The sequence below is a fragment of the Hyposmocoma kahamanoa genome, unplaced genomic scaffold (assembly GCF_003589595.1).
Source record: "Hyposmocoma kahamanoa isolate Upper Pololo Valley unplaced genomic scaffold, ASM358959v1 99702, whole genome shotgun sequence".
NCBI lineage: Eukaryota > Metazoa > Arthropoda > Insecta > Lepidoptera > Cosmopterigidae > Hyposmocoma > Hyposmocoma kahamanoa.
The window spans coordinates 1,923,093-1,935,822 of NW_020656001.1; the positions used below are offsets into that span (position 1 = coordinate 1,923,093).

The 12,730-nt window shown below is 36.9% G+C and overlaps 1 protein-coding gene across 4 annotated transcripts in view; it reads right to left on the reverse strand.

Moving 5' to 3' along the window:
* The window catches only part of LOC113239199 (glycine-rich cell wall structural protein-like), a 3,554-nt gene extending 1,292 nt beyond the window's left edge, over positions 1–2,262 (reverse strand). For 2 of the 4 annotated variants that reach the window (XM_026476088.1, XM_026476086.1), the window contains exons 1-3: positions 2,195–2,262; positions 852–910; positions 14–474 (exon numbers count right to left, since the gene is read on the reverse strand). In XM_026476088.1, coding sequence (XP_026331873.1) covers positions 14–474; positions 852–910; positions 2,195–2,212 — 538 coding nt within the window. In that variant the 5' untranslated portion in view covers positions 2,213–2,262. The remainder of the gene's footprint in view (positions 1–13; positions 475–851; positions 911–2,194) is intronic. The other 2 variants (XM_026476089.1, XM_026476087.1) reach the window with 2 other exon arrangements.
* Between the last annotated feature and the right edge of the window lie 10,468 nt (positions 2,263–12,730).

Sequence of the window (12,730 nt, forward strand, 5' to 3'; positions counted from 1 at the left end):
CCGCCATGACCACCTCCGAAGTCGTGTCCTCCTCCGCCATGACCACCTCCGAAGTCGTGTCCTCCTCCGCCATGACCACCTCCGAAGTCGTCTCCTCCTCCTCCTCCAAGGCCCCCGAAGTCACCTCCATGACCGCCGCCGAAATCGTGACCTCCTCCACCGTGACCTCCTCCAAAGTCACCACCATGTCCACCACCGCCGCCTAAATCGTATCCTCCATGGCCGTGGTCATCGTGACCTCCTCCAAATCCACCGCCGCCGCCCCCATGTCCTCCTTTCAGGTGATCAGCGAATCCTCCGTGCAAATGTTCGGCAAATCCTCCCCCGTGACCTCCTCCATGGCCGCCACCGTATCCTCCGCCACCCCCATGCCCTCCACCACCACCGCCATGTCCGTGGTCCTCGTGTTGCTCGTGAACTACGACCTCTTTCGACGTATGGTGTTGTTCAGGTATATGAATCCGGATGTGTACACTGTAACAAAAATTCAATTTTGCTGAATGCGTCCATAACTAGCAATAATAAATCGCTTTATTAATAGTAGGTACAGGTTACATCAATCGCAGTAGCAACAAAGGTGACGGGTGAAAACAAACCATATAGGGTAAATTGTTATGTTATTAGAACACAATAGGTCGATTTTCACCGTTTACCACAATGAAGAGGCGCGTGAGAATCGCTTATAGAAATTCGAATGCTCCATCCATAGTTTTTGCGGTTCCGCTAACAACTTAGTGGCGAAGCGTAGCTAATCGTTGTATAAACGCGTTAAAAAGTACGACATTGGCGAATGTGAAACAATGGGCAACAACTATGGACCGAGAGAAATGTGGGAACATGATAATACTAACTGCTCATGTCCGAAAGTCGCGAAGCAGACGCCAAGACTAGCCAGTAGGAAGCAGCTCAGCTGAAATAACAACAAGGATTTCAATAGATCTTTAACCCCTAAAATAATATTACTTATATAAACAAATTATAAAATTATTTGCCAAAAAAAGTCAACAAAGTAATGTAATGTAATTCTATTGTTAAGTTTGTCATTGTTTGATCTCAAAATTTGTTTACATCATACGTTATTAAATTACACCCGTGCATTTTGAAAGTATTTCGTAATAAACATTTGTAGAGTTGCGTCGGCTTAGCTATTCTGTACTAGACGATATCGAAAGTGGTCAGTGCAGTATATATTATGTATTATATGTAGATATACTATCTGTTGAGCTCGACCGCTGACGTAATAACGAGATCAATGCGTCTACGCAGGATATTTATGCGGGTATTTTATTGGCAAGTGAGATCAATGACTTACATCGATTGTTAAGTAACGTAAGTACGCAATAATTATACGTATACGTATAATTTTTGTACGTATACGGATAATAGACTGTATTTTGTGGGTGTATGTTACGTAACTAATTTGGGAACCGATTTTGATGATTCTTTTTTTGATGCAAAGAGGGTGCCTCAGTATTGGTCCTATTTAAATTTGAAGAAAATATTCCCTCTCGAAGGGTGGCAAGCTAGGGGATGAATTTCGGTAACCGATTTCAATAAAACTTGGCAAATAAATGTAATAGCACGAACTTTTGAGGTCGGCTTTTCTTAAAAAGGGATAATTATTATGGTCACTCACAGTACGTCGTCATCATGTTAGTCGACTTAATTGTATGGAGGTAAATTGTTTACTTGATATTTTGTTAAATTTGTCGATAAAATTTGCGATATTTTACAATTGGTTGGTTTGAAAAAACAAATAAGTAATACGCTATTCAGACTCGAAAAAATAGTTTCATTTCCTATGAGTAACAATCGCGAAAACCTAAGAACTCGTTATTTGCAATAGTATTTGAATATTTTGCACGTTTGAATTAAATTTTAAAGAAAGATATTCGTATGTTATTCATAATATTGTTTTGCACATTTAAATTGCAATTGAATATTAATATGTAACTTAAAAAGTATGTACCAAAGTACGAAATTATTTTAGTAGTACTTATACTAAGTCAATTAAACATTTAACACCTTTAAACTACACAATATCCCTCATATTATCACCGACTTAAATAGCACTTTCAATTTATAAGATTTCACGTGAAAAAAATAACGAAACAAAGTCCTGGTTTAGTCCTTGCCTGGCGGCACAATCCAAAATTCGCTTTGACGCGAGAGTAGGGTCTATGGGTGTACTCACGGCCCAGCGGGACGCCATGATGTGAGGAAAGGTGAAAAGGCGCCTCCTTAACTGGCCGAGCGACTGTCGAGCGAACTCTTGCGTACCTCTAACTGCCAAAGCCTTTTATATGACAAGTGAATGCAACCCCCTCTCAAAAACATCTCCACATCTCCAATACGGCAAAAAGTTACTAATAATGTAAATATGAGTAATTAAAAACAATACTCATTCCGTTACTCTTCCCGTATTATGTAATGTTAATTATTTCCATGTGTTTGGATGTGCTCGTACTGCAAGGAATACGACTTATTGTTCGCGTAATTGTCTTATTGTCATTTTAAATATACGTTTTTGTGTAAAAGTTACGGATTTGATTACTTTATTAACTGACTCGTGTAAATTCCACGGAATATTGAACCACCTTGATGTACTTTAAAGGTAAAACCACATATAGACATTTCCACAAAAACTATTGCAATTTATTAGATTTGGTAAAAAATCAATATCTTTCTGCACGTGAAACTCAATATTACTAACAAAAAAGCTACAAAAAGCTTTATCTGCAGAAACATATTGAATTTCTAACAACTCGTACATAATTTGGACATTTTTGGTGGAAAATATCACTTATGTGTGTATACCTTTAAGTAGATGATATGAATCTATTAATTATGCCCCCAAATTTCAAAGCTCTAATTTTCATACTCAAAGAAAAATAAAATTACACAAATGAGAAAAAAAACAGAATTTATTGAAATAATTATTAAAAAATATTTAATTCAAAATAAAAAAAGATCTGTTAATATATGTTTGTGTATATACACGAGCTCAGAGAACTGTTGAAATCAGTTTGCACTATTTTCTACCCTGATTTTTGACCCGACCCGGCCAATCTCTCACACAAAACGCAAATAAACGTCAAATAAATACACAATGATTGATGAAAATAATAATAACAATATTATTAATATAAAACAATAATAAAAATAAAATTATTCTACACAATTATTCAATAGACATCGCACAGATTGCAGATTTTTACTTTTACTTGAGTTGAAAATTAAATGCATTTCTTGGTTTGGAAGGAATTTGGATTTTGTATCTGTTTACTGCCGCCGTCATTTTAATAGAGTCGGGTTTTTAATTAGAGATAACAAAATAACAGCCACTAATGCTACTTTGAAAAATAAGTTTGCCGTCTTTAACGTGTAAAGTTCAATTTTTATAGAATTTAACGAAACAGTATCAGTGAAACAAAGACATTTAAAGAAACTTTTTTGAACTACGAAACATGGCATAAACAATGCGAAATATCCAAAAAATATGCTGTAATATAATATAGAAGGAAAGGATAAAAATAGAAGTGAAATAGTAAACTTTACACCTTCATGTCTTCTGGTTATTCTTCTAGGTCCGCGCCCTCGGGTATCGTGCCCAAAGGATGGCTGGCTACTTTTTTCCTTTAGATGGTTTAGATTAATTCTCTAGTGGACGTAGCTGCCAGTCTTCTACTCACCGAAGGCTACTTACTACGCGGCGAACTGTAAGTAACTCGCTCTATTACTAAATATTCCCTATTTGGTGCTAATAGTTGCCAATTTTCTCATTGATTTTTCTTTATACTGTCACGGTTGACTGTCCATGGGACCTGTAAAACGCCCGAAACGTTGGTTTGTTTGAGAGAACAAATATACGCGATTTAAATCCGGAAAAATAGTTTCATTTCCTACAAGATATAATTACCTTAACGACCCACTGACTCAATGAACTCCATTCTTTAAATGAGTGTCATTTTAATTTCTTCAAAAAACTAACAACTCACTAATCATCAGTTATAAATCTGACCATTGGAATCCCAAATATATAGGAAAATATTTGGTACGGGGGCACACAATTACTTCAAATACACCATATTCCATAAACAAATATTACAAACCCTATTAATCTAAATATAGATACTATAATAACTAAAAGGGAAAATAAAATAGAGGCAGTACTGATGAAAATAGCGATTTATTAAACGTACAATTTTGATAACTTCGAAAGTATTATTTTTTATATTCCTGCCCATACAGACTTCTAAATTGTGTTTAACAACAATACTCCAATTGAAAAACAAAAATTCAAACAATTCATCTGACCTATACGAACAACAAATTTCTCTACGTATGTAGAGCGATTGGTCCCATCAAAAAGTATTTTAATTATTGTTTTTAGACAACCATTAGTTACAATGACACAAGATCATACAGAACAATTTGTTATTATTTAATATCATCTTTCACTGAAAGCAACCATCATAACAGATTTCAAATGCAGGAAGAGGTTTATAAAACTCGAAAACAAGTCTCCTATCCACAAACACCATGTTCTATGAGACACCCGTGCCCTGCAGTGAGACGTATATATGCTGACATAGTACTAGAATGTTTACAAATAATAAATATACATTTAAATAACAGTTAGCATGACCAAAGCGACGTTGAACTTTTATTTCCGTAAGCTCGAATTTTGTTTACATCAGTTTCTCGCTAGATGACTCCACTAGTACCCTGAAACGCGATATCGGTTTGTTACGCGCTGTTCCCTATGTCTCTCATAGAAATTTGACATGATGTAGATGTGGTTATTAAAGTCTTCATAACAAATTTTTGTAGGGTCTAACGTAGTACGAACTGCGTCTGTGTACTACGTAGACTTACGTTTTACATTTTCAACTGTGCCACGAAAAAGTAGTTTGTAACGTTATAGTAACGTTATTAATTGTGAGAGATTGCTCACCGTCACGAAAAGAACCACCTCAAACTCTTTGAGTGATATAGAAAGCAATACAGAGATAAATCTGCTGTTTTGCGTTGATTGTAAAGTTATTACAATAATGTAAATTTTAGCGAAATTATTAATGTAAGTTATGAAAATTAATATTAAGTAAATTAATTAGGTATTGTCGAAAATTATTGTAGTAACTCAAAGCTCCCCTCTATAACATCGGGTCCTTCAAACGTAGTGTGAAGAAGCATTTGGCCAGACCGGCAAAATGATAGTGACGGAATGAAGATATTTGTGTTTTCCATCCGTTACTCTCATCTCTGGACTGTATTCGCACTTTCCATCAGGCGCGGTGCAGTCATTTTGCCGAGTCACAATAAAAAAAAAGCTACGAACCATTTTGAGATTAAAAAAAAGGTTATTAGTAGATGTAGGTCTGTGAATTTGATATAGTAGCAGTAGAGGTCCTTGTGAAAGATTTGTCCTGGGAAGTCCTGCCACTTTACCTATATCTTCTACCAAGTAATGTGAGCATTACTGGGTTCCGGTTTTGAAGGACGGCCACTGATGACATTACTGGCACAAGGGACTTGTCAACTTATGACTCAGAGTGACAGGCGCGGTGATAGAGTCCCTTAGATATTTGCGGCTTTAACACCAGGTATATAACTTGTTCGTTCAATCACTAGACATCATAAAAAAAAAAATTAGCTACTCGCTTGCCCATAACAGTTGCAGTGCCACTCAGAGCTTTAAATCGCAAAGATCTGAGGAGCCACTGTGCCGGTCACTCTGAAATATAAGTTGACAAGTCCCATGTGCCTGTAATTTCACCAGCACCCTTACCCTTCAAAACTGGAACACAGTAATGCTGACATTACAGCTCGGCAACAGAAATAGGTAAGGCAGTAATTTCCTGGACCAACTCTTTCACGAGGAGCTCTACTGCTATAAATAATATGTGGAATGAAATTTGACATCAAAAGAAATGCAAGGACCATTTTCAATTTCGAATTGGTCCAATAATCCATTATGACTATCACATCCAATTAAATATATTATGCCAAATATGTAATGTTCTCGTTTAAACGACCTACGTTTATGTAACAATTCGACGAAGAAATGTGAGATTGACTTTCGTGATTATGAACGTGCGGTAATATTTAAAATGATTTTTCAAACATGAACCAGGCCACGACACGACCTGACGACTTGGTGACTGTGCTTGTGAAACACGTTCTTGGTTGATTTTCTCAGCCATGATTTTTGCGCAGTATGGTCGAAAGTTGTAATATATTTAATAATATATAATATATATAGTTGTCATCCCAAGTACAAAGAGCAATATGACATGATTTAAAAAAATAAGCTTATGCTAAATTGACATTATATTTTAACATATATGTGCATTGCAAACGTGATGCCTTGCCTAGAAGCAGGTTGCAATTGGTCCCACACTAGGCAGAGCCTGTCCGTGGCGACTTCATTACGACTTAATTATATTAAATTAATTTTGACAATGGTATATTAACAGTCAACCGTGACCATGGCACCTGTAAAGGGCCCGAAACGTCGGGTTGTTTGAAAAAACAAATATACGCGATTTCAATTCGGAAAAACAGTTTCATTTCCAATGGTATATTACGTTACACGTTGCATTGTCATTGTTTTAATAATAATAATAATTTAAATATCTTTTAATGTAATCTAAAATAAACACGAGGGAAAAACTAACGGAAATGAAATATAGAATGTTAAGATCAAATAGGAAGAATTTAAATAATTTAGATCAATATTCGTTATTAAACAAATTTAAATACTTGTACTCATTGACTTACAATTATATGGACGTCGGGTCCGCGCTAAAAAGTGTCCGCACTTGTAAGGCGCTAAAATCGTATACAGAGCGCCAAACTCCGCTTTAGTCTTCATTTGTTCGACTGACAGCGCGATACTGCGATGACATTACAATTTAAATTTCGAATAGGTTGACTTGGGACATTTTTTTCGTGGTTTTTGTATTAGACCCGTCGTCCATTTATTTGTAAGTCAATGCTTGTACTCTTAATTATACTCTTATAACTCGACAGATGTTGAGTTGGTACTTTCACACACAAATTAATTACAAATTTTAGTACCAGTAGGGTTCCTTGTGAAAGAGTTCGTCCAGGGAAGTACTGCCACCTTACCTATTTCTGCCGCCAAGCAGTAATGTCAGCATCACTGCGTTCCGATTTTGTAGGGTAAGGGTGCTGGTGAAATTACAGGCACACGGGACTTGTCAACTTATGTCTCAGGGTGACGAGCGCGTGGAAGTGCCGCAGTACCCCTCAGATCTTTGCGATTTAAAGCTCTGGGTGGCACTGCAACTGTTATGGACAGGAGTGTAGCTACCATCAGCTACACGCCTTGATATTATAAAAAAAATTCACGTTGTGGTGGAACACCAACCCCTCGACTCTCAGGATGTCATTGGGTTCTGTGACACTTCTAACAACGTCGTCGTTATCGCTGGACGCAATAAATGATTAGGGACAGGTTAGGGCTGATGTACTTCTTTTTACGTTCCACCTTTTTGAAACCGTGCTGACGACACAGATCCAGCGATGAGTTCCCGTTACTTCTTGCAATGCTTTGCTACTACAACGCAAGACTTAGAACAAGTAAATAGCACAACACGCCTTAATAGTACAAGTTGACAAATAATACAAATAGAAAACTTAAGTAAATAACTATTAAGCGAATAAATGATTAGCATAATAGAATGTCCGCTGTGCTGTTACGGAATCCGGTATCCACTCAACCTATCGTCTCACAGAAAGTTCTGCGACGCTGATTTACAATGGATCAGGTAACAGAAATACAGGCTTCTAAACACATTACCATACACATCGTCATCAAACCACTTATATACCACTGCTGGGTGTGGATCTCAGGCGAGGGTTTAGGCCATAGTCCTCTGTAGTATAGTAATGCGGGTTGGGGACTTCTAAGGGTTGTGAACCTTCATCGACCTGCAGGTTTTCATCACGACATTTTTCTTCACCGAAAAGCTCATGGTAAACTTAAAATCAAATTTCGCACATAAATTCCGAGAAACTCAGAGGTTTAAACCCGCTACTTCACCACTGCTTCTTCTCAACTCCACACCAACCCACTTCGAATCAATGCATTAAATAATACAACTATGCAGCTTGGATCTCTGAATGGCCGCACAGACCTCATAAAACCCATAGTTTTATCACACTTTGACACTATTATAGTCATAATGCTGCTTATAAGAGAGATTGGAATCAACATATCTATCTACATTATCTGTAGTGCACACAATGAGCGAAACAGGTCCGAAGATAGACCCTTGAGAAACCCCTCTAGTGACCGTAGCGGCACCAGCAATGAAGACCCTTCCACATCGTGCATCTCTACCCGCTGAGTACGAAGGTTGAGATAGCTAGTAAAGCATTTAATAGTATTACGATCAATACTATAGTATATATAGGTAAGCCATTGATCGAGTAGGAACACTAAAATGCAAAAAACACGTGAATGTTGTATTTATAATATGCTACGTTTTATCGCTAACGTTGCAGCAAGGTGATGTTTGTATTAAAATTACAATTTCAACTTTTATAGGTCGAGTAACTCTGATGGCAATCCATTTGTTGTGACTTGCGTGGGCAATGTCTGTAAGAGCTAATGTTTTCCGGGCATTTTATGACATTATTTCATTCTTACCAGTCGATGACTTTCTAAAAAGCTGCCTATCTCAAAAACAGTAAAAAATTCATCATAAAAATGGCGAATGTGGCGCCCAGAACCTATGTATTGGCTTCATGTAATAAGGCCAAAAAATTGACTTTTCAGGGAAGAGGTTTAATGATTCTGTGAACGATATTACTCGATAACTTTTTTAATTATATTTTATTATTATATAATATTTTTTACTTAAATATATATTTAAATTTTACATATACATGATTTGTATGTCATTTTTCGATACCCCCAGTGAACGGCAACTTTATTTTTTGGTCATTTTCTGTTAATTAGGTATTTATTCGGGCAGAGTTACACCCTAATAACAGTTGATACAATAATGTAATGTTACAATGTCGCTAACTTGTATTTATAATTATTCCTCTCAAAATATCAATTAGATACTAGAATTCAAAATCTTAGTACATAGATGAGAGACTGCGTATTGAAAAAAAGATTTAATTAAGATAATATACAGGAAAGGTAAAAAGGACTACTAAATACTAGAAAGTAAAACTAGGATTTTTAAATTATACGAATAAAATTGGGTCCCCGCGGCAAGGTGCCCAAGATGCTGGCAGCGTTCCTCCTTTGTATTGCTATGCTAATGCGTTGGGCAAAGCCGTTGGGTTGTCCAGACAGTTTATTAATTTTTTCGATAAAATATTGTACAGATGAAGGGCATTGGGACCCCACGGGCTTCGACTCCAAAGGCTGTAAATACGTAGTTGGAGCGAAGATCCTGGTACTTATTACTTTTTATTCTTTCTGCCAGCTCAGCTGCGGAGTCAGTCTTCTTGGTGGTGTGCTGGAGATTGGATGGGGCAAGTGTGTCAGTACATGTGGCGTCCACACCAGAAACTAAAAACAAAGGTCAAATACAAAAAACAAATGAACCAACGAACCTTACGAATTTTTCTATGCTATTTTTTAACGACTTTTTTCCCTGTAAAATAAAAAGATATCATATCGTGGCAAGAAAATTATAATTAGTGATAATCGTTTACGTGTTTATTTATTTTTTATTTAAACTTCCAAAGCACTTGTTAAAAAGATTCTATGGAAATTTTACTAAGAACCCCTAAGAGATAGTTTTAAAAATCTCACGCTAATTTTTTACTATTTATTATTTATAAAATTATAAAATATATAAGTATGGAAAGGTTCATTTTTGATTTTTCATACAAACATTTATATCCTCAATACGGCTAAAAAGTCGTTGAAAACCAAATACAAAGATCCGACAAACAAACACATAGAAAATTCGTGAGGTCCGCTGGTTCGTTCCGTGGCTTTGTTGGCATAGCGTTTGCCACGGTTTCCTGGAAGACGTTGGTTCGAATTCTGCCGAATCGAAGAAATTTTTTCTAAATGTTCGATCTTTGTATTAATAATTATAACAAACTAGTGGAGTCTTCTTCACTAGTGGAGACTTCAACAAAAATAATTGAATATCAGGGTGATCAAACATCGTGACATTCAATAAATTAAAAATAACAAACAAACAAAAATGAAAACAGAACTGGTCCAAAAATTAAGTCGGCATAGAGTTCATAGGAGGTACCGTTTTATGACTTTCATATGATAATTCAGCTATACAACAATAGCGTTTTTCACTTATTATACAGCTGTACGATTAGAAAGATAGATGTACGACTGCGAAACGTGGACCTTAAAAGAAGACACTGCAAGACGCCTGCAGATATTTGAGATGTGGTCTTACCGTCGCATGTTGCGCATTGGTTGGACACAGAGGATCACGACCGAAACTTGCTTCAGCGTGTTCATACGTCCCGGAGAATGATGCCATCTATCAAAAGGCGCTTAATAGAGTATCTTGGTCGCGTAATCAGGAACAATAGATACACGCTAATGATGATGGGTAAACTGCAGGGGAAAAGACGCGCTGGGCGAAGAAAGAAATCGTGGCTGCGGCGAACTGCTGTTTCGGTTGGCTGCTGATAGAGACGGATACAGGAAGCTGACGGCCAACCTTCAGCATTGAAGAGGCACTCTAAGAAGAAGAATACATCTGTATTCAAAATGCGAAGGTTCGAACCACTAATAAAACTGGAAATATAAAAACTAAGTAAAGAGTGTACGATATAGTTACTTAGCAACAATTATGACAGATTGAATAATTGTAGCTGCTTTGCTGCGTACCTGATGGGACGCGACACGCCTGTCCATGACAGTTGCAGAGCTTTAAATCGCAAAGATCTGAGGTGCACTGCCCCTGCATCCATCACCTTGAGACATGAGTTGAAAAGTCCCATATGCCTGTAACCACCTATTATACCCTTCAAAAACGGAACGCATGCTCGCATTACTGCTTAACGGTAGAAATAGGCAAGATGGAAGTAATTCCCTGGACGAATTCATTCACAAGGAGCTCTACCGCTACTAACAAATGCTCTAATATACTCTGAATTAATTAAATTTTTATTGAATTGATATTCAATTATTTTTTGTGAAATTACTCCACTAGTTTGTTTTAATTATTAATACAAAGATCGAACACTCAGAAAAAAATCCTTCGATCCGGTCGGATTCGAACCGACGTCTTCTTGCATACCGTGCCAGACGCTATACCAACTAAGCCACGGAACCAACGGACCTCACGAATTCTTCTATGTGCTTGCGTCATGTCTTTGTACTTGGTCTTTCAACGCTACGACTAAAAAGTCGTCTGGCACGGTATGCAAGAAGACGTCGGTTCGAAACCGACCGGATCGAAGGAATTTTTTCTGAGTGTTTTTTCTGAGTGTTCGATCTTTGTATTAATAAGTATACTCTGAATTTTTTACGCCTCCTTGTAACTTTGGTTATCACTAAATAAGAATATGCCGCTTAAGTTTACGCAGTAGCCGATGGACATGGACTAATTTGACAGCTAAAATATTGTATATTTTATTAACTAAAATTAATAAAGTGTCCTTTTATTCTCTTAACGATGACAAAAAATACACAGTTTAATTTACGTTAGACCAAATCGCCGTCCTTAACTATGTTATCAATATCAGCAGCTTACGGTTCACTCGATGACACATTAAAACAAAATACAAAGAACTATTCGCATTGACCAGGCTTGTAGGAAATACCTTACTCATCTTCACTGAGCATATATCTATGTAACACTTTTCTCTGTCATTCTATTGCCATGCAGGTAATATAGGAAATGGAGTAGTTACGTGTGAAAGTATATTCATTCAGTAACGATTGTTGATGGCCATACAGACGACATCACTTACAAAAGTTAGTGGTGACATAAAACACAGTGTACCTACATACAATATAATGTTTCGCATGTTAATGTAGCAGTAGAGCTCCTTGTGAACGTCCAGGTAAGTACTGCCGCCTTACTTATTTCTGCTATCAAGCCGTAATGTGAGTATTACTACATTCCGGTTTTTAAGGGTGAGGGGTGGGACTTGTCAACTTGTATCAGGGTGACGGGCAGTGGCAGTGCCCATCATATCTCTATGATTTAAAGTTCTGAGGGGCCCTGCAACTGTCAAAAAAATCATCTAGTAGAATCATTGAACATCTCCTGGAAAAGGTAAACTTTTCTGGTGTACGTATTTTGGTCAAAGTAAGTTAAAAAGGAATGTTAAGGATTTCGAACTATTAATTTGTTAACCAACGTACCCTATTATTTTACCGTCATCAAACCTCACGACGATAATGATGATCAGAAACATGGCATTAAATAAAGCGAATAGTATAATAAATATTCTATTAAATATGTAACAAAGGAGAAAAGAACACAAATTCGCGTTTTCTGGTTACTCTTCGTCTATAGAGTATTGTGCCCAAAGGCTGGCTACTTTCCTCCTTTAGATAGTTTATATTTAGATTAGTCTTTAGGTTAGTCACCAGAGGCGACAACGCAGCGAACTGTAAGCTTGCTTTTTTCCTATTGACTCTAGCTTCCTTTCGTACTAATTCTATTTATTTCTAAATATTCCCTATTTTTAGCATTACGAACTTAGAATAATAACGCATAGAAACCTAGTCCGCCCACGCTGAGGC